The sequence below is a fragment of the Ambystoma mexicanum genome, chromosome 3p, assembly GCF_040938575.1.
Source record: "Ambystoma mexicanum isolate Mex_15411 chromosome 3p, UKY_AmexF1_1, whole genome shotgun sequence".
Taxonomy (NCBI): Eukaryota; Metazoa; Chordata; class Amphibia; order Caudata; family Ambystomatidae; genus Ambystoma; species Ambystoma mexicanum.
This window is the reverse complement of record NC_090925.1, coordinates 264,648,917-264,673,358: the sequence shown is the minus strand read 5'-3', so window position 1 is coordinate 264,673,358 and position 24,442 is coordinate 264,648,917. Positions and strand designations below refer to the sequence as shown.

General features: G+C 46.5%; 1 protein-coding gene across 8 annotated transcripts in view; it reads right to left on the bottom strand.

Annotated features, from left to right (window-relative positions):
• DIDO1 (death inducer-obliterator 1) overlaps positions 1-24,442 on the bottom strand; it is a 624,211-nt gene that overhangs the window by 24,597 nt on the left and 575,172 nt on the right. For all 8 annotated transcript variants that reach the window (XM_069650767.1, XM_069650768.1, XM_069650766.1 and 5 more), the window contains 2 exons: positions 20,947-21,036; positions 20,225-20,420 (listed from right to left, as the gene is read on the bottom strand). In XM_069650767.1, coding sequence (XP_069506868.1) covers positions 20,225-20,420; positions 20,947-21,036 — 286 coding nt within the window. The remainder of the gene's footprint in view (positions 1-20,224; positions 20,421-20,946; positions 21,037-24,442) is intronic.

Genomic DNA, 24,442 nt, shown 5'->3' with positions numbered 1-24,442 from the left:
AGCTTGAAGAACCAGTTTCAGGTGGCATAGATGGTCTTCCCAGTTATGGCTGATGACCGCAACATTTTCCAGCAAGGCAACGCTAAAGTCCTCTAACACAGATAGGATCTCATTGCACCATCCTCAGCACTGGCAAAGGCATTCTGTAAACCCCAATAGCTTTGCGATTAACTTGTAGTGCCCTTTTGGAGTAGAAAATGCTGACTTTTTCTTGGTCAGTTAGACCAGCTTGCCATGAGGTCAAAGTACTCTAACTTGGCAGCATCTAATCAGTGAAACTCATCTGTCTTAGGTATGGGGTGTGCATCCACCTTCGTGACAGAGTTGAGTACCAGTACCATAGGACTTGTGCATGGGCTGTGGGAAGACGCTACCACCCCAAATCGCAACATCTTGGAGGCCAACTTGTTGTGGGTGTCATTTACCTTGCCAGGTAATTGTGTTCTTCACCAGTTTACAAACTCCAGTGTAAATAGCATGGGTGCATCAATACATTTTCCCTGGAGTCTGAGAGGACAGGCTGGCCCAGCAACAGTACCACAATTGCGGTTCACTTGGGTCTGGGGAGACCTGAACTACGTCCAAAGACCCATCTGTGGACTGTGTCTAACAAGTCTACTCACTCACGAGAGCCAACACTGGGCCATCCCTGCTGTGGTGAGGCTTCAGCTTGTTGACGTGGAAGACCCTGTGCATCTGTCTGGGGCATTTGCTTTAACGAGGTAGACCACGTCAGTGATCCTTTCTAGAACCACAAAAAGGCCCAGTCCACTTACAAAGGGTGCTGGGCTTGACAGGTTCCATTATCCATACAATCTGTCCCGGAGTACAATTTTACACTGCTTCTAGTAGTGCCAGTACTTCATGAGCTCCCTGCTGAACTTCAAAATTGTGGGTACTCTGTACTTGGATGTTCTCAGGGGTAAAGCCTCTGGGTACCATGTGGCATAGTCTACCACAACCAAATTGTACAGGGTCCCTCGGGTGGGCTGAAGATCCATATAACCCATATTGTCAATGCCTACCCTCTCAAAAGGCTGCACTACCACTGGTAATTAAATGAAGGGTGCCTTTGCTGCCCTCCAGACTTAGCAGACACTTGGCAAGACTGTTTAAATAAAATAAAAAAAATAAAGTAATGCAAAGCCTGTCTTGCTCACTCTTAAGTGGTATGCCAAAGGAATGTCGTAAGACAAGTCCAGGAGGAACCTTCTGTGGCATGGGGGTACAAGCGACCTCTGGCTGGCACCAGCCTCAGAATTCTTTGGCTCACTGTACAGGATACCATTCTCCCAGTAGTCCCAAAATATCCCAAATGCTTCCCTCTGAACTTGTTTGCGGCTCCCGTAGATCAGCCAGAGTGGCACAGTTCCTCTTTGCCTTGCGAAAGTCAGCCTGATTTGGACCTCCAGCAGATGACAACTCAATCAGTTGTGGCGAGTCTTGGAGATCTGAAACTACTTTGTCCTCCATCTTTGCCTTTAGGCAAACCGGAGATCACTGAATTTGGTATAACCACAGTAGGCACCTCAGTGGCCACTTGGTCCTCTCCAGCAGCAGCAGGCACATCTGTAGCCTTAAGATCGGGAATAGGTAGTTCTGGGGGGACCCGGCCATCTCCAGCTGGAAGGGCTCAAGCACCAATGGCCTCAAGGGATACATCCTGTGTTACTTCTTTGGCCCTAGATGAACAAATCACTTACCCCACGTAATGTTCTTTCGATTGGGTGTTCCTCCCACATATTCCTCATCTTCAATCTCTTCCATTCAGCGGCAGCTGCTTCAGAAACTTTCTCGGCAGAGGGCCACTGTGTGTCAGACTCTATGCCCTTCTACGGCTTCTGTCCATTCTCTAGCAAGACATCACTGATTCCATATATAGCACGCACTTCTACCATTACTGCAGTTCTAGTTTTTTCCTCTCTTCAAAAGCGCAGACATTCACAAGGTCAAAATGACCGGTCGGTAAAAGAGGTAGGTGTAATACACAGGCATTCTTCCGAGGAGCAATGAGGAATACATGGGAGGAGCATCACACCCAACGCAGATTACAGGCAATAATATTTTTATTATTTTGTAAATGTATGCAGAGAAGACCAAGTAGCAGCAGCACAGATGTCAAGCACTTGCACTCCCTTCAGTAAAGCTGATGAAGTGGCCACGCCACAAGTTTAATGCGCCCATAGGTCAACAGGAACGCCTTTACCCGCTAAACTATAGTATTCTGATATGCAAACTATAATCCAGTAAGAAAAGGTTTGCTTGGTCACAGCCGGCCTTACCTGCTTATGACTGGTGTAACCCTCACAAATGTGGTCATCTTTCCTAAGGTACGCCAACCTAGAGATGTTAGGATCACAACAATGCAGTCTCCTGTCCTCATTTGCGGGATGCAGTGGTGGGTAAAAGGGAGGCAGCACACGTTTTTGAGCTAGATGAAATTTTGAAACTACCTTAGGTATAAAAGTAGGACGGACTCGCAAAACAACCCATTTGTAAAAATCATAAATAACTCGCCACACTCCTAAGTCCATAATCCCCTTTCTTCCATACTGCAAGTGCGTCCCTCGCTAGGGATGGAACCAGAAAAATCATCTTGCCCTTTGAATATAGATGCGTGCGGGGTGTACCCTGGGGGCATGTGTTCCCCTGACTCCGCCCACTAGCGTCACTCAGTCCCCTTTGACGCGTCGACAATATTAACATTGCCTAATGACACCAGTTTTATTAGGAGGGAGGATGGTGGGAAGGATGGAAGAAAGGAGACTATGGACTAGGGGTACATTAGTCACTACGGTGAGTACATTCTGATTACTCCTATGTCGCATCCCCTTTCCTTCATACTGTATGGGTGAGTACAACTGAATGTAGCCCCTGGGTGGAGAGGTGCTCTCTTAAGAAAACAAGTTCCTTAATACTGCCTGACCAAATGTTGCACCCGACCTGGAGCCGGCGTCCAAGCAGTAGTGCTTGCAGCGTGGCCCATGTAACCGCCTTGCTGATAGCCTTCCATACGATTTGCCTGCGGAAAGCAACCGCTGCGGCTTTAGCTCCGATTGTGTGGGCATGCACATTTGCTTGAGGAGGTTTGTGCTGCCCCTCGTACGCCTCCATTTCCATAACCACCCACCTTGCTATACAAGCCTTGGAGGCCCGACAGCCCGGCTTTGACCCACGAAGGTGACAAAGAGCGTCTGATTTGCGTAAGCTCCTGGTCCTGTCCAGGTAGTATCTCAGTGCACGCCTGACGGCCAGAGAGTTCAATACCCTCTTGAGCGTCAGCCTTGAGGTCCACGAAGAAGGTTGGTATCACCATCTCCTCATTCAGGTGAAAAGAGGAAGCAACCTTTGGTAAGAATGCAGGGTGAGTTTATGAAAAGTAGTACAATGCTCTGAAGCCACCAGAGCTAGGGTTTCACTGATCCGGCGTGCCGAGGTAAGGCCCACCAGGAGTGCCGTCTTAACAGTGACTAGCCTGATGTCCGTGGACACCATAGGTTCAATAGTGTTAGGTACCAGGGTGTGATTTCTTGATGGGCGGATAAAGCATGGTCAGGCCCACCAAGTGACAACCACCGGATTAGAAGCTGAAAATACCTCCTCAGAGTTCATGTAGGCTCCATTAGCCGCCAGATAGGTGCACCATTTGTCCACCTGCACATCGCGAGTGTGCAAGGTGCGAAGAGAAGAATAGCACGTCATCCAACATGCAGGTAAACGGATCAACCTCCTTTGATTCTGCCCAGTGACAACACCTAGTCCAATTGCTTTTGTACTGGCTCTTGGCAGCATTGCTCCTAGCTGCCTGTATGATGGCTAGGTGAGCTTGGACCAGATGCCTCAGCTGGACTTGTTCAGCAACCACACTGCAAGGGATAACTTCTGGGAGGGTGGAGTGGATGACCGTCCCTCCCTGTTGAGAAAGTAGGTGTGCTGGTCCCAGTGGAAGGTGCACCGTGCCTGATCCAACAGCCTGAGTAGTTCCGAGAACCATGGACTTGCTGGTCACAACGGAACTATCAGGATGATACGGCAGTGCCAGGCCTCCCGGATTTTCAAATTAGCCTGTGGACCAGGGGCTGCAGGGATTCGGAGGGAAGGCCTACGTGTTCATGTCGTTACACTGCATCTGCATCGCCCAGAGAGCCCCTGCCATGTCCTTGCAAGGACACAAACTGGGGGCACCTCCTGTTGTACCAGGTGGCAAAGAGATCCACCTGAGGATGACGCCACCTGTCGAAGATCCCCCGAAGGACCCGTTTGTTCAGCTGCCATTTGTAGTTGTCCGCACCCAGACTGCTGAGCCTGTCCGCCTCCAGTTGAATTCCCCAGGAGGTGTATTGCTGCCAGGTGCATGTAGTTTACCAGACCCCACTCTCCAATGTCGACTGAGTGCAGAGGGGAGGAAAACTGGTGCCACCCTGCTTGTTGATGTAATACGTGCTGGTGGAGATGTCCGTCTGAATAAGGATCACCCTGCCGCTGATCGCGAAGAAGGCTTTGAGAGTGAGCCATATTGGACGCTGTGGAAGCCCAAGGTAGCTCCCGAGCCCTCTAGGGAAGAAACTGTGGTGATGGTGACCTGAGGTGCTGGTTGACAGAAGGGGCTGCCTATCTGCAGCTAGCTTGCTGTCCCTGCTCCACCAGACTAGGTCCTGGTGGAGATGTGGGATGCTGACCAGCTCCGCCTGGGAACCCTTCTCCTGGCTCCAGGTGGCTGCCAAGTGCAACTGCCTCATCCTGAGCCTCGTATGCAGCACTGCGAGTAGACATGCAGCCAGGAGGTATTGGTACCACCATGCTGAGGCCACGGCTCTGCTGAGAAAATGCCCTGTGGCCCTCTTGATGGCTGCGATCTTGTTCGCTGAAGGGAAAATCCTCCCGGAGCTTGTATTCCAGATAAGGCACAGGAAGGTTAAACTCTGCGTGGACTCCAACTGTGATTTCTTGATTGATGGAAAATCCCAGCTCGTGTAGTGTATTCATGAGGGCAGAGGCAGTGTAGTGGACAGCCTCTGGAGACCTAGCCCTGGCGAACCAGTCGTCTAGGTATGGGTCAATGTGGTGACCCTGAGCCCTGATCAGGGCTACCACTGCGTTCAGTCGTCTACAGACTCTGGGGGCCGTATTGAGGCCAAAGGGTAGAACCTTTTATTGGAAATGGAAACCCATGATCCTGAACCTCAAAAAGGACAGATGGGATTGCCAGATCAGCACGTGTAGGTATGCATCCTTCAAATCCAGGGAGCACATCCAGTCTCCCGCACACAAGGTCTTCGCTATAAGCACTAGGGTAACCATCTTGAACTTGGAGAGGAAGAGAAAGATTCAAGGTGGAAAGGTGCAACACAACTCTCGGGCCAGCCTGGTGGTTCTTGTGTATGGGGAAAACATGCAAATAGAAGCCCAGACCCAGTTCAGAGCTGGGACTTCGTCCACTGCCTGACTCTCTACGAGCGAGCGAATTTCCACCAACAGAGTTGCTGTACCAATCTGTGGGAGGGGAGGGAGACGGAAGCCCGTGGATACTACTGAGAGGATCCATGGGTCTGTGAACCTTGTCCCCCATCAGCGAGAGTAGAAGGAGCCCCGTCCCCCCCAACCCCCGACCGCAGACTTGTGGATCCTGATGGCTGTGTCATGCTTTCTTGCCCTCTGAGGCTGGGGCTAAGTAGAGGTACTGGAAAAAGCCCTTGTGAGTCGCCTTGTGCTGCTTGCGCCTGTGCTGGCTCGGGGTTTCTGTCCGGTTGTCTGGGCCATCTCTCCTGGAAGTCCCTGAAGCCTCCGAAGGACTGACCCTTCTTCGAGCGCTGGTGTGCCTGGCTATATGCCTTGGGGGGTGGACTTCGTGAGGATTGATTAGGACTTGGCAGTCTCCGAACTTTTCTTCTTAAGGAGTTCCTCGTCCATAGTAGAATGGCACAGATCACACCCCTTAAAAGGAAGGCCCAGCATACGCTCCTTGACATCAGGGTTGAACTTTGTTGCTCGTAGCCAGGCCGTCCTTCTCATGTTGGTAGCAATACATATAGCACGTCCTAGTTGTCAATGTGAACCACTGTGGACTCCATTATGTCCTGTGCTACCATTTTGGATTCAGCCAGCCCAGCCTTGCATGGCTCTGCACAGGGAGTTCAGGAAGGCAATCGGATATTTCTCGCCAGAGTCTCTGGTTGACCACTGTCAGCATGGCATCCGCATTCGACTGGCGCAGATTGAGATAAGCGTTGGATTAGATTTTCTTTCCATATGCTTCCAGGAGTGCAGAGGTTGATGTAGCTGAGGACAATTGTGGCTTGGAGTAGAGTGAAGCTGCTGCAATCACTGGAGTGTGGTTGGGGGTGCGCCGACAGTGAGAGGGCGTCCCCCTTCCATTTACCTAAACTTGGCACCGAGGCGCCTATTGGTAGGCTGTGTAGTGAGGCTTGAGCCATCCTTTTTTGGCAAGCGCCACCACGTCTTCTGCATTGGGATTCCCGTTCTAGCCGTGGGGCATAGAGTGAGAAGCTCTGCCAATACCCCCGCCTCCGGTTATTCCACCTGTGGCTGTAGGTTCCCCAAATACTCAGCCACGCCCGCAAGCCGTCCGTGAAAGGCCCTGGTCGAAAATGGCGTGTCAGGGTCCTCTTCATCTGTGTCCAGCAATGTGTCCTGCTGGTCCGGAGCTGGGAGCAGGGTGCTGTGGCGTACTGATAGGCGCCGGAGGTTGCTGCGACTGCGGATACAGGGATGCTGTGACTGGCAGACGCATGGGAGCTTGTGTCGTATGCCCATCTGCGGGGACCTAATGAGAGTAACAATCTACTCAAAGAACCCGTCTTCACAGGCCTGAGATATGCGCTTGATGACGGCATAAGCACAGGGCCCCAAGGTTGCCGAGACCTGGGCGCACCCTGTCTTGCTGCATGTGGCGAGGTGCATCTACCTTGCGAAACTGACAGATATGCCGTGGGCCAAGTGCCAGGCGATGACCAGCCCCACCTGGAGACTCGTTCAATTCCTGGTCCCCAAAGGGGTATAGTGACAGGCGAGCCATCACTTTGTCTGGCCCAGCAGTCATTTTGTCTGACTGAATGCCAAGTACCTGGGTCGTGGCACTTGCCACGCTGGGCCAGGGTTCCTCTAGGACGCAGAGCGGTGGAGGTTGAGGCCCAGCCTGCACCTCAGACATCAGTCCGTTATTAGGGCGTAGCCCCTCTGGTTCAGACCCGGTAATATAACCTTGCGGTCCCTTCCGCAGAGTCACCGGTAGATTCTTGCGACCCCTGACCTGGTGGCCGGTAGCTGAAGCAGCCTTGGTACGAGTGCTGGTACTATGACCCGATAGGTCCCTACCGCTGGTGTGCTTCCTGAGGAAGGAGCCACCTTTGCGGGTGCGGAGAACAGTGCACCCATCTTGGGCCTTGTCTTCTGCTTAACTAACGCCTTTAGGTCCTCTGGAGGCAACTTTCTGAAGAGCTCCCTCTCCACCTGGCTAATCTGTTCTTGAGAGCGCGCAGTGTCAGGGCATTGCATGCGGTACAGCCCTCCCAGCTGTGGTCGGGGGCCAAGGCAGCGGAGGCAGAGCGCTACGGGGGTGGAGGGGGTCAGACGTAGGGAACAGACCCTCGCAAGCTGGACACCTGCTGAAGCCTGCCGTCGTCATGTGCCAGGGAGGAGCGTGGCACCAGAGGGCAGAGCAGTTCCTGATTGAAAGAAAAAGAAAACAAAAGTACTTCTCAGAAGGGGTCTAGGGGGGAGGAAGAGGCGGGTGGAATTACTAGGCCAGAGGCCTAACCCAGGGGCACTGGGGAAAGCGGTCCGTTCCAGTCGACGCGGAAAAGAGGAGGGAGGCCAGTGGGCAGAGTCAAGGGAGTGCATGCTTCAACAGCTGCACCCCTGGGCGCATCTAAAGTTAAAGGGCAAGATAAGTTTTCTGGTGAAAAAGGTTCCGTTTCCCGGCCCGAGCGAGGGCCACCCATACAGTATGGAGGAAAGGGGACGGGACGTAGGAGTAAGTGGTAAAAGGAGGTTTACACTAAAGAGCCTACAATTCGATGTAATGGCCATTAAGAAAATAGTTTTGAGGGTCAACATCCTTCGAGAACATGAATGAAGAGGCTCAAAAGGAGCACACAAGGAATTTCAGCACACGGTTCAAGTCCCAAACTAGTATAATGAAAGGGACTGGAGGGAACACATTAGAAAGCCCATTCAAAAATTGGACTACAATAGGGTTCTTAAAATATGATCCCTGCTCTGGGGAGCACTTAAAAATAGATGGCGCTGCCGAATGGCCTTTTTAAAGTGGCATCCTGAAATCACTGATGGGTAAAATCAAGCAAAAAGGACATCACTGGTGTGTCGCAAACAAAAGGATCCACATTCTTAGCTCCGCACCAGCTGCAAAATTTATTCCAACGGCAGCGGTACAGAGACTTTGTTGCTGGTCTTCTACATAAAAGCAACACTTCAATTATGTCTTCCAGAAGGTCACCAGGCGTGGAGGTTCAGAGTCCTGATCGCTGGGTGAAGAATGCGACCTCCCTTTTGCGAGAACAGGTAGTCTTTGGGGAAGACTAATTGGAGGGCAGATGTACCACGTCCTTCTGGCTGCACCGGATCACGAATTTCCCAAACTTCCGCAACCTCCCTATGACGTGAGGAATGATTGTTACTTGAGGAAATTTGTATAGGAGTGGAAAGTTCCAGTCCACTATAAACTCATCTCCCAGGGCTCCTGTCGGAGGAAATTCCCTGGAGCAGAAAAGTAGCACTTGAGGGGTTGCCTAAAGGGTGAATATCTCTTGAACGACTGCCTGAGCTAGCTCCGACTCATGAGAAACTGTGCACTGCCCGCTCAAAAACAACTTTGCTGCAGTGTTCTCCTCTTCTGCCAGTTGAACGGCTGCGAGAGATTCGTTCCTTAAGTGCCCAAAACCACAGCTGCATGGCTTCTCTGCACAGTGTGAATGACCCTACACCACCTCTCTTGTGGCCACTGTGTTGTCGGTCATAATCAGGTAATTCTTCCCCACCAGAGAGCAGGGAAAAGCCATCAGCGCTAAAAGGTTGATGTGCAGTTTGGACTCCGATGGAGACAAACTACCACTGATTGTCTGGTTGGTATGGGCTACCCAACCAGTGAGGGAAGCATCCATAACTACTGTTAGCTAGGGCCATGGTGTCAAAATGTTTCCCCCTTCAGTACGTTCTCCTCGCAGGCCCACCACAGGAGATCCTGTGCGACATTGCTGGCGACCCAAAGTTAGTCCATCATTCTGCAATCCTTCTGCCTGAGAATTGCGACTCGAGGGCCCATTGGAGAGACCTCATTCTCAAACGGGCTTCTGTCAACAGAAAAATGCAGGATGTCAGAAGATCCAGCAACTTCAGAGAATTGAAGGCCAGTAGATGTTGGGCATTCTGAAAGTTGATGACCATCTGCAGAATGTGTTGAGCCCTCATCTCAGGTGGCAACGCCTTCCCTGAGGGAGAATCTAGAACAGCTCCAAAAAAATTGAAGCTTCAGAGAAGGTATCACAAGGGACTTCTTGAAATTGATGGAGAAGCTCAGGTTGAGATACTGAGATGTTCCAGGATCTGTTTGGGAGAACAGGCCCTGATCAGCCAATCGCCTCCGCTCCTTAGGCTTGCTGCCACTACCACCATCAACTTGGTGAAAAGCCTTTGGGCAGGGGCAAGCCCAATGGCAGAACTGAAACTGAAAACTGCCAACAGCGAATCTCAGGCACTTCCTGTGCTTGTGATGAATCGGTACATGAAAGTAAGCATCCTGAAGGTCCAATGAACCCATCCAATTCTGGAGCTGGAGGGCATGAAGGATTTGAAAAATAGTGACAATCTAAAACTTGACCTTCGTGGGGAACTTCAAGCATATCAAGTCCAACAAGGGTCTCAATCCTCAGTCTCTCTTGGGGATCAAAAGGAGAGTACCACTGCTGGTTCCTCTACTCCACAGGCACCGGCTCATTGGCACCTTTCTCCAGCAGTATGGAAACCTCCCGCAGAAGGAATTGATCCGGAACCTTGTGGGAGTGGCTCCTAGTAGTGGATGTGTAGGCCTCCTCAAGAAAGGAAGGAAGGAAGGAATGAACACTGGGCTACGGTTTGTAAAGCCCAATCAATGGAAGTAATGCCTCACCATTCTTCCAAATGCTGAGTGAGCCTGACCCCCATAACAGTCCTGTGCCCCAAGGCTTAAGAAGGTTTGGTGTAGCTGATGGCAAGGAGGCTGCTGCCTGGGCATTCTTTCTACCACAACCTCATCCACTGCGAGGAAATCTACTTTGGGCCCTTTGGTTAGCCTGGCCCGGCCCCTTGTCCTTCCAAAAGATGAATAATACTGAAAGGACTGACCTCTCCAACCATGAGTCGTCGGGTGGGCCTGCTGGGGCTGTAATTGCTGCTCCAAGCGACTTTGTTCCCGCCTTCAATGATTGGATTTTTTCCAAGCTTTATTCAGCGTTACTACCGAATAGATGAGAACCATCGAAAGGCATGTTCAACAATCTTGCCTGAACATCAGGCTCAAAGCCAGACTTGCGTAGCCATGCAAAACGGTGCTGGCTGCCATAGCCTGGCTGACTCAGCCAAATCAAGTCCAGTCTGTAGTGACTGGCACATGGCTTCCATCCCATCCTTGATAATGTCCAATAATCCATCTATTTCCTCGCTTTCTGGGATGTGGTCCACAGCCATGACATCCCATAACGTGAATTAAAATTTAGCCCATGCACATGTAGCATTAATGGATTTTAAAGCCATGCTACTGGCAGAGCAAACACTTTGAACCTTTTATCAGCCTTGTCGGGGGCCTACACCACCAAACCGTCGGGAAATGGGTGTCGGGACAAGTCCGGATCCACGCTTGAAGGTTTATACTTTCTACTCACTGCCGGATTGGTATCTGGGGCTTTCCAATTAGTCATTACTCTACTCTTTAGAGCATTACGGAAGGGCAAGAAAGGATCATTTTGAGGACCCTTATCCAAAATATCGGTAAGGTCGAACTGCTGGTAAACTTTGGCAGGCCTTCCCCATCGCAGATATTCCATAATCCTACTCATAAGAGCCCTGTACTCACAAGTGCCCTGTAAGAGGCCTATTCATGAGCAGAAGTTTCTGGTGTTGAGATCTCCATCGCATGAGAGCAACTTGCATCTCTCAGAGTCTAGCAAGTGTTCCATCCTAGACTTTCTGAAATCAGAGCCTCAGAATATTGGGTGTCTCAAATTTAAGCCCAAAAGGAGGAGTGTCTTGATCAGAAGGTTCCTGCTCAAAATCGAAGACAGACTTAAAGTCTTTCTTCAGAAGAGGTCTAAAAACCTTCACAGGCCTGCTTCGAGGCCGATTGCTTCCACGTCAAACGCAAGACTCGATGGACTAACAGAGGAATGGGGTAAAGGCCTCTCGTCTCGAGGTTTTGCATGTTTGAGGGGTCAAAGGCTGAGCCTGGGCTCTAGCGCACTCAAGCCGACAACTTGACAAGACACCTTCTCTGACTATCGAGGCATGATGGGGTCATGGGCCTTCTTCGGCTCTTTGCAAGGGGCAGGTGAAGCTGCCTTCGCAAATATTTTTTAACACATGGAGGCGAGAATCCTCCCACACTGCCTTCGAGGCAGACTTACCTCGTCGAGGGGTGCGATCCACTTCTAGACCATGAGCACTTCTTGGAGCGATTCTGCAGCGGCAAACCGCCCCAGAGCTGCTTTCATCAGAATATCCTCTTTGAAGGAGTCAATGGGGATTTGGATAATGGGCCTACCCACAGCGAGGTTGCCCTTCCTCTCTTTTAGTGTCTTTCCTGTCATGGACTGACAAGAATAGCGGTCTTCAGTCTTGTGCTCGTTCCCCAGACACCAGAGGCAAATACGGCGTGTGGGTCCATGATGGACATTATGACCCCACAATACGCACACCTCTTAAAGCCGGTCTTAGCAGTCGACATTTCGGAAAACCAACTGTTGACATCAATGAACCGATCTGAAGCAAACTGTGCTGTGGAAAAACAGAACTGAAGTAATGCAGACAATATATTTTCTATATATATATACATACACACATGTACACACCTACATACATAGTCGGTGAAGTTATGCCCGAGAGTGGACGGAGGCAGTCGAGGGGCATCAAGTTAACGCCCTCCACTGAGAAAAAGGTTTCCAAAGCAGCCGAAGATAAACCTGAGGAATACGTGGGAGGACACAATCCATTCGAAACAGTTGATACAATACTCATTTGAGCATCTGGGATGTCTCTTCTCTCAAAATAAATTTGGAGTTAACAAGTGGGCATCAGGAAAGGCGTTCAAGACCAGGAATTATCTGATGCTTTTGCACCCACCATCACCAGTGTTATTAACAGTAGTATATAACAGTGCAGGGGCTTTGCTCTCATTTGTGAAGACACTCTAAAAACATGCAAGTATTCCCAGGAACCGGGCCTCAGCTAGAGACCCAGTACCTTTCCCCACTCATTCACTTGAGAACATTCGGCCAGCCCCTGGCCTAGCAGGAATTCATCAATGCTGCCAGTGCACACAAAAGTGGAAGCAGCCTTGGCAATCACTCTAGGGTCTGTGATACTCTTATCTACTAGATGTTGGTTTAACACCATCACACATTTCTTGAGGATATTTTTACCTGCACGCAAATTGTACATTCCATCAAAAGTGCCAACTTTCTCTGCTAGTTCAAGGACTGATGTGCAAACGCCTCAAAGGTTTGACCTTTCTAAAGTCAATTGGAGACATCTCTATCCCTTTGTAGATTCTCCAGTTCCATTTTGTGGAGTAGCACAAAATCCTTCTGCCTTTGCTCTTCCAGAGCAGGAACTTCCTTCGGCTTCCGCTCCGATAAAGCTGCTGCAGCTTTCTGCACCTCTCCCTCATGCCTCAGTGTCTGCTCTGCTAAATTAGCAGCTTTCCTCAGTCTATGCATCTTGTCCCTCTGCTTCTGTTTAAGGCCAACTTACTTTCCTCATGCCCAGTGTGACTCATCCCGGACCGAGCAAGCTTTGGACCTCCAAAGCATGGGAGGGGAGGCCTGAGAAAGGTGGCACCTCTGGGTAAACCACAATACCCATCCTCTTGGAAGAATGGTATAATCACCATCACTGCCCCCCTTCATTTTCTACACCCCTCCAGAGAAATGAGTATCCCCAGCTTCCTAAATAGACTGGAGGCTCTTAAACAGTTGATGCCCAAAATGTACTGCTGCAGGTGAATCCCCGTTCTTGATATTGTTCACCTACCTTCAAGGCAAGTACAGCACTCATGGCCATTATAGCAATACAAAAAATGCCTGGCAGTACTTCTAACATTAAATGCACACTTATTTTGGATAACTAAGCTGCAGGCACAGTATGAAATCACAACCGCTGACCCAGTGGCACAAAATTACTACTGCCCCAAGGTTCTGTAGTGGGTAAACTGTCTAACTCAGCTCACACACTTCTATAAACCAGTGATCCCAATCAAAGGTGAAACAGGCACAGAAAAGAGATCTCCTTTGTCTTTTGTAGTAAGGTGGGCCAATGTCAGGCTGAACTCTACAGAAGGGTGAGAATGTGAGACAGTGGCAACCCAAACAGCAATGCTACTGCAGTCCAAAATAAAGGTATGTCCAATTAAGGTCCTATAAAAAAATATACTTTATTAAAACACACCAATATTCATCAAAATCATACTAGAAAACACTCAAAACCCCAACCCTGTAAAGGAATACAAAGAAATGCACACTGTAATGATGCAAACACGCTGGATACTGAACAGGGGGAAAGGGCAATAGATCACCATGTCGTCAAAAAGGATAGGCCTTTGCGGGTCGATTGAGGTTCGGATGTGGCGAGAAGCAGACATCCAGATGGGGAGCAAGCGTCAGGTCAGGTTTGAGATAAAGCGCGATGTGATTCTATGCAGCTTTCCAATGATCTGTGTTGATGAGTCCAATACGGTCAGTTTGACGGTTTACGCTTTGGGTCAGTGACAGGTGCAGGTGGTTCGAGGCGAAGACTTCCACATCGACGAGCTTCTTGTTAGAGCCGGAGCAAACGACGTGCTTAGCTGGTTTGAGGAGCAGCAACAGCAATTTGAAGAAGTGCGAAAGGAAGCACCGTCGGTCCTGTTGGTTCTAAACGTTTGACTGTGGTAGACAATGGCTCAACCCAGTAAAATGCAGGAGACCAGTTGCTTTGCTTCTAGTGCTGAAAAATTCCCAATCCATTGGTTCATGGACAGCGCAAGTCCTTGTTCTCCCAACTGATGGGTTCTTTTGGGGGGGGATGGGGGGGGAGCTTCAGGGGGACCTGTGCTTCACTTCATACATGCAGGAGTCCTTCACCCCCAGTGAGGACCTGGATACCAGTGCAGCTGTCAGTGACAGGTCTTGCTCCAGTAGCAGTCCCACCCCCCCCATGCCTGCTGGAGATAGGTAGGTAACAGTGCTTGCCTGTGCCTTGAAACACGCCTTCACCTCACTGATGGAGGACTTGTAAAGGTTTCCTCTCCAAAAAGAGGTCCAAATGAAGTTCTATTGACGTCCAGGAATGAACCAAGGAAGGGGGGAGGGGGGGAGACCCCTTTCTCATGAAGGCAACAAAGCCACAAGAGATTGGTGAAAAGCAACTCTGCTTTAAGGGGCTCAATCCTTGTTAAGGTAACAAGTGACATGCATTTTTGCATCATACGCAAAGAGCTTTGCTGCATAAGTCAGGAAGGATAGATAAGCCAATATAAAAATCAAGATGGGAGAAACGGTTCATAACTTGTGCGCTGCCCGACTGCAAAAATCCACCCACCGCACCTTTGCTATTCCTACACATAAGGCCCTTTGGTGTGCACACCCCACTGTTAGGCAGCTTCTTGGTTAAGGAATTTCCTCTTAAGCCAGGTTCCCAGGAGATCTCATGTTGAGACACTGGGCTTGGCAGGGAGGAGTTCCCATTCCTCCAAGGGGGACAGAGGAGGTAGGTATCCAGCCGTTTGTCCCAATCATGTGAATGCATGTAGGTACCTGGAATTTACATTTCCTCTTATGGCTGGTCTGACCTCACAGGGCTGGCACTGGTATGCTACAAATCAGATGCAGCTTTTATCAGTGACACTCCTCAGCCATCATACCAAAACCTAGATATATTGGCAGATACTAGCTTATCCTAATTACTATGGCCTTTGGAAAAGATGGGTAGATTTAATGCAACCTCTACACTGCAGGGACTTTGCTGTCACAGCAGCTGTCAGACAGGGCACCGAGACCTCTGAACCTGCTCTGTGCCACGGGGTAGCAGGAGATGCATATCAGGATACTGATGCAGCAGGGCACAGGTGTACATTATGCCTTGGGCATAGAGTTTGATGAAAGGGGTCTGGTTCGCAGAACACCCTTCCAGAGATGGATTGTCTGCATCATTTTATTAACATGAATCAAAAAGGCTAGGGCTTCCCTTCCCGAACCAAATAGCAAACCCAAACATAGTGCCACTCACATTGAGTCTTGCTGAATAGCCCTGTGAAGAGTACTATACAGTAGTTATTGTACTATATAGTAGTTCAAAACCCGAAAACTTGAGGTCACAGAATGAAAGCTGGAGTCCGGCATTAACATTGTCTATTCTGCAATGTTAGGACATCAAAGAGGAAGGCTTGTTATTCAGCAATTACCATACTTATCATAACATTTTAAAACGGGCTTTTCAAATTATCTGCATCCACCACGCTGGTGGTCATCAACCACCGCAAACAACCATCAAATGATTTAAGATGGATGTGGTAGTTAAGTCAAAATGTTGGCTGCCTTCATATTACCAAAAAGGACCAAACCAAGACTAAAAGACTGCTAGGTACTAAATACACCAAATGAGATCTCTGGATAAGCGTTTACAACTGCCATTTAGTACAGACAGTAAAATCCACCCAGGAAATCCACAGAAAACCTGCAGCACATTTTATACGGTAATGGGTGTAACCATTTTCGTATCCTTACAGGTTGAAGATCTTTTGCAGTAACACAGGCAGGGTTATAGTTCATAACTTTAAATACACTTGAGGGCAGGGTTGTGCAGCATTACCAGTGATAGATTGTGACAAGATGCTTCAGTGTTATAGAGGTTGTTCTAAAACATCCATCAGGAGAACCAGCAAGTTGTATATGGACATGGTTGGTGGAAACTGGTTTACCGGACTTTCCCGAATATTTTTTGCGCAACAAGATTGCAGGAAATCAGACTTTCAGGTGTTAATTTACAATACATGGAAAAAATCCTGTATGCACTGTAGTCCACAGCTTGGTAAGCAGCTAAGACTAGATGCTCATTTATGCATGACGCGCGTTAGCACTGATCAAAGATGTAAACATAAAAGTGGTGTTTGAACTAGAAGTGGCTGCGTAAGAGACAAAAGTCCAGATCTACCCATCTGCCCAGTAAATCACATGGGTGGGAGGCGGGCTATCATGGCGTAGCCTTTACGTGGTAGTTTTGAAAGGACAGACAAAATACTCTACAGGGAAGTAAGCACGTTCCTATACTTCTCCATGAAAGCCCAGATTATGACTGCAAAGATTCCTCTTAAGCTTTAGGCTGTGAAGGTAGATCAAAGATTTTAGATGCAGTCTCTGTGACAAAAAGATTTTTTTTAAAGAATTAGACATGTTTTGCTAAACTTGCGAATGAACCACCTGTGTCAGTTTAAAACTGTAAGCGCATAAACACGTTCAAGGAACACCCTGGTGTGTTACAATTTAATATTCTACATTCAAGAAATTGTGCATTAAGATTTAACAAAAATTCTTACTTAGTATGTCTTGTTTGCAACTGAAAGCATGATTAGTGCCCTCAAATTTCTAATGAAAAAACTTGGTAATGTTTTCAAACAGGAGATGCACGAGCCTTAACATATTGAGAGCACAGGCATATACTTGCTTCACACCATTTATGCTTTAGTTGCAATGTGCATACTTCTTCAGGGCGTGGTTTTATATTGTATACAATTCACTGTGTAAAACTCTTCACAATCTTCATTATCTGGCATCAATTAAATCATCTGAAAATTAATACTCCTTATATCTGGCAGTGTGCAGTCTTCTAAACACTTTAGTTATGCCCATTACAAGCTGGTCGTGCATAGATTTAAGTTGTACTTGTTTCTGGAACGAACGTGCAAGCTCTTCCTGTGTAAAGGTCGTTAAGTGATCCGCCTGTTTTAGGCACTCCTAAAACGAAGATTTGAAGGGGAGGGGAGGGATGGGTTTGGGGGGGGGGGGTTTGCCAGGGTGAAAAGGATCATAAATTAGATGGCAATTTGGTGCTGATGAATAGTGGGCCAGTTGGGAAATGCTTAGGGACGGTCAATTAGATATACTTTACTAGACAAACTAACAGGGAGTGAAATAATTACACAGAGCCATCACTCACATGACAACCTTACACTTGCAAAGCGGTCACATCTCAGAACCTAGAAACCACACATCCAGGCTAGAGCTGTGTTCATGAGTTTCATTTGGGGAACTAACATTCAACCTGTGGTATGTGTGCGTGCAGTAGCGGCAGTATGACAGAAAAAAGCTATAAATTCAAGGGGAAAAAAAGCAAATCACAAAAGACAAGCTAAGATCTAGGGCAGTTCAATCCCCTTGCCAGCACCTTTATAGGACATCACATATAATTAAGATTATTTGGTAGGCATGTGCACCCAACAGCTGTACAAACTACATAACTCAAATGAGGATCACCACACATACACAGACAACCCTCGCAAATCGAGCATACACATCTTAGCACACTAAACCATTCAGCTAGATTATGGTGTGCATGCACTCAAGGCAGGGATGTGAGTTACCATGCTGCCAAACCAATTGCAGCTGTGCGTTGTCCAAATGCCTGTGACAATTATACTACGATTGGCTATAAGGCTAAATGGTAGCAGAGTAAATGAAGGTGTGTGAAGACGTGTTTACTGAAGACATTTTATGTAATGCGTTTTTCAGCGAGTGGTGGGGGGGACATCCATAGCCTTTCAAGTAAAACTAATCAAAACTGCCAGAACATTTAGGAAGGCGGTTTAGAGTGCTCACTGCCGATTTAACTTACTAATGCAATGGCATGCAAAGGAATACATGATTCCCATGCCATCAGGGTTTGGCCATTTATTTTAATATCAAACTTTGTGGTTCGATTTAAATTATTGGGTTGCAAATTAATGCCAAAATAGAAAGTACTTTAACTTTTTTAAAAGCTTTCTGTATTTCCAAGAATGAATTACAAAGAGCAGTAATAGGCATGAATGACCAAGCCCAGTAGTAGTGTTGAGGCTTTCATAAATTTAGCACCGGACATTAACCATTGCAATCATTGTTTATAGGCATCCTGTGCATTACATATATTATGAAGCGCTACAACTTGTGACAAGGTAGCATATCGGTTAATACTTCATTTACTGTGCAAATGTCAGACATTCTTTAACTGCACCATTATAGTTTTATATAACTAAGAATACTTGAGATTATAGGCAGCCTCTGATTTTAGAGAGTGGTGTGTGTGAAAGTCAAAGGCAGAAAGCAAGCGCACAATGAGAAAGCACCATTCACTAAATTAAAGTCAGCCGATATTTTCTTTAGGAAGCAAAGGACTGCCTTTGGGCTGTAATTAGGTTTCAATTGCTCAAGAATGTTGCAGGAACGCTGGCTGATCTGTCGATCAAATGCTGTCCAAATGCTGCAGTGGTGTGAGGATCTTCATCTTCAGACAGACCTTCCTGCACCAGGAAGGAGGAGGAAAAGAAAGCGACAGGTTTCAGTGCTTCTCCACAGTGCTACCTTCGTTTGGCTTGTTTGGGGAAAATACGGTATCATGCCTTACAAAGTTTTTAATCATAACCTAGTCTCAAAGGAATATGTACTACTAGTCTGGTCTTCGGGGATTCTGGAATCACTGGTTTTGCAAGGCTGCGTGTGAACATTTGCTGAGTCTGTAGGCTATCAAGAGCACAACATATTGTCAAGTTAAGGAGACAATGACAATTTTTCACAAAATACTTTTATTAATTACGAAAAAGCATGACAAAGTAGAAAAAAATGCATTTTAAAATCTGCACAAATATGTCAGAAAAATTTTTTTTTGCTTACCTGGCAGAATCTTAATTTTCTATCACGGTGAAAGTAAAGCCAATTCTGAAACCGGCTTTCAATTTTTCATGAAACTTTGGAAAATCTTAAAAAATCTATTTTGTTTGCTAACATTTCCCTGGAGGCATTTGTGCTTTGGCAAACTACCAGCCTCCAATATGTGCATTATAGCAACTTTCTTCAGCTATTTGTTCTAACCTTTGCAATCATCCATATATTCAAATCTTAACTTAAGCTATTAAAATGTTACCACTAGTAGAATAGTTTGATATGGAGTGTCATTTGCCATCCTCCGAGCTATCAAAGCCACATCCCAAGCGGAGTGGAAAAACAAGTACCAAGGCATACAGCAAATGGCAAACATTATCCACTAAACTTCCATGCGTGGTGCATTATTTACAATAAACTGCAAAATAAAAAATGTTTAAAAAAGGACCAGCTATCCAAATCCCAAATGTTATAGAAAACATTTGCTGGATAAATAAAACAGCTGCCAGTGATCATTTGTGGCACTTTGGCCAATAAAGCGAGATTTTGATCATGTTATAATTGATTCTGCTGTGGCACACTGACAATCATGAACCTGCAAGGAGATAGATGCATCTCCTTGCAACAAGTTTAATTTATGCAGCTCTACATGCATGGAAAATTCCAAGCAAGTTAGAAAAGGAAAAAAAAACCCGCCAAGGAATATTTACTTCACAGTCTCCCTTTTAACAGTTGGTTTAACCACCCAACAATTAATTTGTATTGTTCAGTGCAGAGAGAAAGCAAAATTGATGTTGTACAGGCCGTCAATTATCTAAGTGGCAGAGACACTTGCCTAATTAAGTTGGTGTACAGCAGAGCTGCCACTTATTTATGAGCAGTTTCTCTTAAATGTTCTATTTTTATAGTGCTCTTTTTCCTTGTAGTAGGATCGTGCTGTTCCTGCTGTGCTCATCAATGCCCAGTTAAAGCAAATGTGCTACTGGGTTTTAGTACAGATGTTTGACGACCTCTGATGTGCCACATCACAGGTTTGGGGTACCTAGTTTTGACTACTCATGACTTTCCAGGGGAATCCCCCTTGCTTTTCCTTCCACAATTGCTATGCTTACCTGGTCCATCAAATGGCAAAAGTTTGGATGGAATTGGATCCTTAGCGCTCAATGGGATCAAGTAGAGGTCCTTGATGTGTCTGTTGTTATTAGCCACAACACCAAATCTGCCACGGCTACTAAAATAGGAATAGAGTGAGATGTATGCAACCTCCTCTTCTTCTGTAGCAGGGTGAAAGCGAATGAGGCACAGCTCCTATGACAAGAAACCAAGAAAAACAGGGCCCGGTCAAACTATGATTTTCACCCATTATCAGAACATTTAGCAATACAATGCATCTGCCACATATTGTTCTAAAACCTCAACATATTAAGGTTAGAACCAAATCAAACTATACAAAAAGGTAATTAAAGCCAAGATAATGAGTCAGAAAGAGACTAGATTTAGCTGATGCCACTTGTGTATCGGGTGCAGTTAAATGTACTTCCGGCGGAATCATTTTAAAATGTGAATGAGAATTGCATTTTGAACTGCCTAATGCAAGTTAGATAAGCTTGATATTTAAAAAAACAGCCTGGTTAAATAAAGAGACTGCTTCCTATAGACAGACTTTCACACAACTATCTAAAGCTTTTACAGGGGCCATCTGTTTTAAAAGTACACTAACAAGGGAAAGTTAAAATGCCTTCATTTGAGGAAGGAAGCAATGGATTGGTGAACAACACTAGATTACGGACATGGTATAGGCTTGGATAAAGAATTTGGGATCTAAGACAAATACCTTTGAAACTGAAGATTTCAGTTTGCCAACATAATCCCACACAGTTTTAGGCGAGATCCTCCCACCAATGTGGATGGTATCTGGTAAATCCTAAATAAAGGATACAAAGAAAAGGTACACAATTAATGGTTAAGTTGGATGCATTCGTAACAATACAGGTTAACATAATTAATGTTGTAGTAATCGGTTGTCCATTCTTTTGCATTCTTCCCATCACAAGTATATTTTATAACCGAGATACACCCCCACTAGCAAGTCTAACTACCACACAATCCATGTTCTGAAGTAATACATACTCTAACAAATGTAAATAGAATGGTTTACGCTCTAAAACTAACAGCTCTTTGTCAAGGGCACTTGTTGAAATTTCCGATAAAAAAAAATAAAGGTCCAGGAACTACAAAAAGGCTGCAGAAACAAGGGAACACCGACCCATTCGGTCTCATTTGGACCTGCTCTTACACGGATACTGCATGCTCCCCAGCTGCTATTCTGGTTTATGATACGATATGGCCTTTATAACGTGCCTATACACAAGTGTGACAAGACAAGGGAGGGGGGAACAGAGGGAAAATAGACAACGATCTTACTAAGCCTGGTGATATTGAGATCACACAAGTGCAGGGGAGGAGAGAAAGGGAAAGTGCGGGGCATGGGCAATGCAGTACATAGGATCAACAGTAAAAAATAAATAAAAAACACTAGGTCAAAGTGCGGCCAGCTAGTGACAAGTCCAGGGGTAAGTGCAGACATCAGGTGTCAAGAGCTTGTAGGGATACAGAAATGGACCCCAAGTGGAGAGGTTGCCTGGCAGGCAGTGCAGGTGTGCAGCTGGCAGGGGAGGGGACCTGGGCCTGAGATCAGAGGGTAGCCAGGTGACCAGTGCAGTTCCAGTCAGGAGTTCAGCAGGGGAGAGGAGTAGAGCAAGCAGAAGCAACGAGGAAGGTCTTGAGGTGCTTCCGGAAAAACAGGAGATGGTTCTCCTCAAGTCTCAGGGAGGCTGATCCAGAGGGAGGACCCAGCCGAAGAAAGATCTACCACCATCTCGTTGCTTGGAGAAGCGACTGACCCTGAGGGAGTTGGAGGCGTTTCTAGTCTGATTATTTCCAAAACGTTACCATTTCTATTGGGGTTCATCATATGTAGGCTACCAGTGAATATTCTTAGTTGAGCAAAAACGGTTACACAAGTTTATATTCACAAATCAAAGGGAAAAGTATCAAAGCAAGTTTTGGAACTCTAATTCAAAAATCTAAAAACCTATGACAGAGCAGGGACAAAAACAGAAAAAAATGTATAAAAGGAAACGGGTCTAACAAAAGGTAAAATGAACCTAAGGGGGCAAATGCTTAAAAAAAACACACATTATACAAAATTACATTAAGTGTCACTGGAGAGAATGGTGACTCAGCTAGGGAGAATTAGTGACATGGCGGGGGCAGCTCCCTCTTTGGCAAGTAATTGTAGTTTGAGACAATCTTTGAAGAGATGGTAAGGCTGTGTTGGTGATGGAGAGTGGGTTCCAGTGAGGTTGAGTGCAGTGAAGGAGCAGAGGTAACGAGATAGTGAGGAGACTGCACCCAGCAATAGATTTAGAAAAGTACTAAGGAGCAAGACGATTGAAGCTTGTGTAGACAAGAGGGCACTTGAAGACAGCAGCTGTGCATAGAAAAATCAACAAGCATTTTTTCCGGATGGAAGTAGGGAGATCTGGCTAGGTTGTAGAGTGCAAGTAGCATAGTTGAGGGCTTAGTCTAGAGGGAGAAGGGAGTACAGAGGACGGTCAAGGAGTAGGCTCGAACAGTAGTCAAGTCAGACAATCAGAGTGGAGATGAGTTTACATAGAATGGCAAGTAAAAAAATAGACCAACTTAGAAGGTTAAAACAAACAGCAGATTCAGTGGTAGTGATGGATTGTTGCAGTCAGATTGCTATCAAAGCGGACCCCAGGTTTAGGCTTTGGGAGAGGGAGCAAGGTCAGGAAAGAGGTAAATAGGAGAGGTGAGGGTAGGGATGGTATCGGATGATAAGAGAAAGAGGACTTCAGTTTTTTAAAAGCTCTGCATGAGGCAGCAGAGACATTCAGTAACTTATTGCAGTGAGACAGATGGTATTCTGTTGCAAGATGGCTGCGGTGAAGGAGGGGGAAGAAAGATTTGAGCCGTCAGCAAAAAGTTGATTGTGAAAGCTAAAGTACAGTCACCCAAAGGGCGTGCTACAGAGTGAAGGGTAGAAGTCCGAGCACTGATATCGGTACATGCTAATGATCACACAAAAACACTTTCCTGCGCTTAGAAAGGTTTAACATTGTGTTAATCTGAAACCGCACATTTTCAAAGTGCCAGCTTGAGCTAAGCAGAAAGGTTGGAATAAGTGGCTATTAAGCTATTCAATATTTATAGAATAGATTTGCATTTTTTACCTTTGATAGGGGAATGATACCAGTCCCTCCAACCGCACCACAGGATCCTTGGAAAACCTTACTAATCTAAGGGGTTCAAATCACTGAAATGGGCGTTCTGCAATGGCATATTTTTGGCATATTTAAAAACAGGCTGAAGCAAATTAGAACATTCTGGAAACGCCGTAGAGTCATTGCCTTTTTCATGTACTCATTTATATTTTGGCTACTCCTGGATGCAGACATGGGGTAACTTTCACTTGACCTGATTTGATAACATGTTAACACTACAGCTACCAGAATCCCTAAAGACTAAAAGAGCTGCTAATTGGAATCACCTGAATATCAGCACAGCCTCCCTGATTGTTTGTGACAGGAAAGCGCTAGGAGGAGAAGAAAAACTGAACAGCAGACAGGATCCAACCCTGTTAATACTTGTTAAATTGTTTTTTTTGGGCCCTAAACCAGTTATTTTTGTATCAGGTCTAATTTGACTGGGAACTGGAGGGCACGCATCGCCATCCACCTTTTTCCTAACTTTCAATAGACCCTAAAAGAATTACAGATCGATAAAACCAAGACTTTGTAGAAGTATGCTTGTGGTGCACACTTCCTAAATCTGCAGTCCTCCAGGATATTTTGAAGACAGACCGTCGCATGTTGCCCTGGATATCTTTTTAAAACCACTCTCCTTCCCCTAACTAATTGAACCCCTATTCCCACTAGCCCAACCATTCACTTCTGCAGCACCAAGAGGACCCTAAGATATGGCCTAGGTGCACTTTATGACCAGCTTGTGCGACTTTTCAAAAGAACATTGCACTTTTTCCATAATAAGGTAAGTGATACAAAAAATAAAAGTGCCCACTGTGTAGAATGGAGTGTCAATGTGATCGGACATACTGAAGAGCTGGTAGGCTCACTTCCATGGGTGCTAGATATCAGTTGATCATAGAGCCTGTCTTTTCTAAAAAGGCAGACATGGAATCTTTATTCTATAATGGAATTATTGTTCAATTGGCAAATCTTGCAGCCAAAGTATCTACAGAAATCTCCAGATAGAGGTTCTTCATACAGCAAGAAAAACGGAGGCCT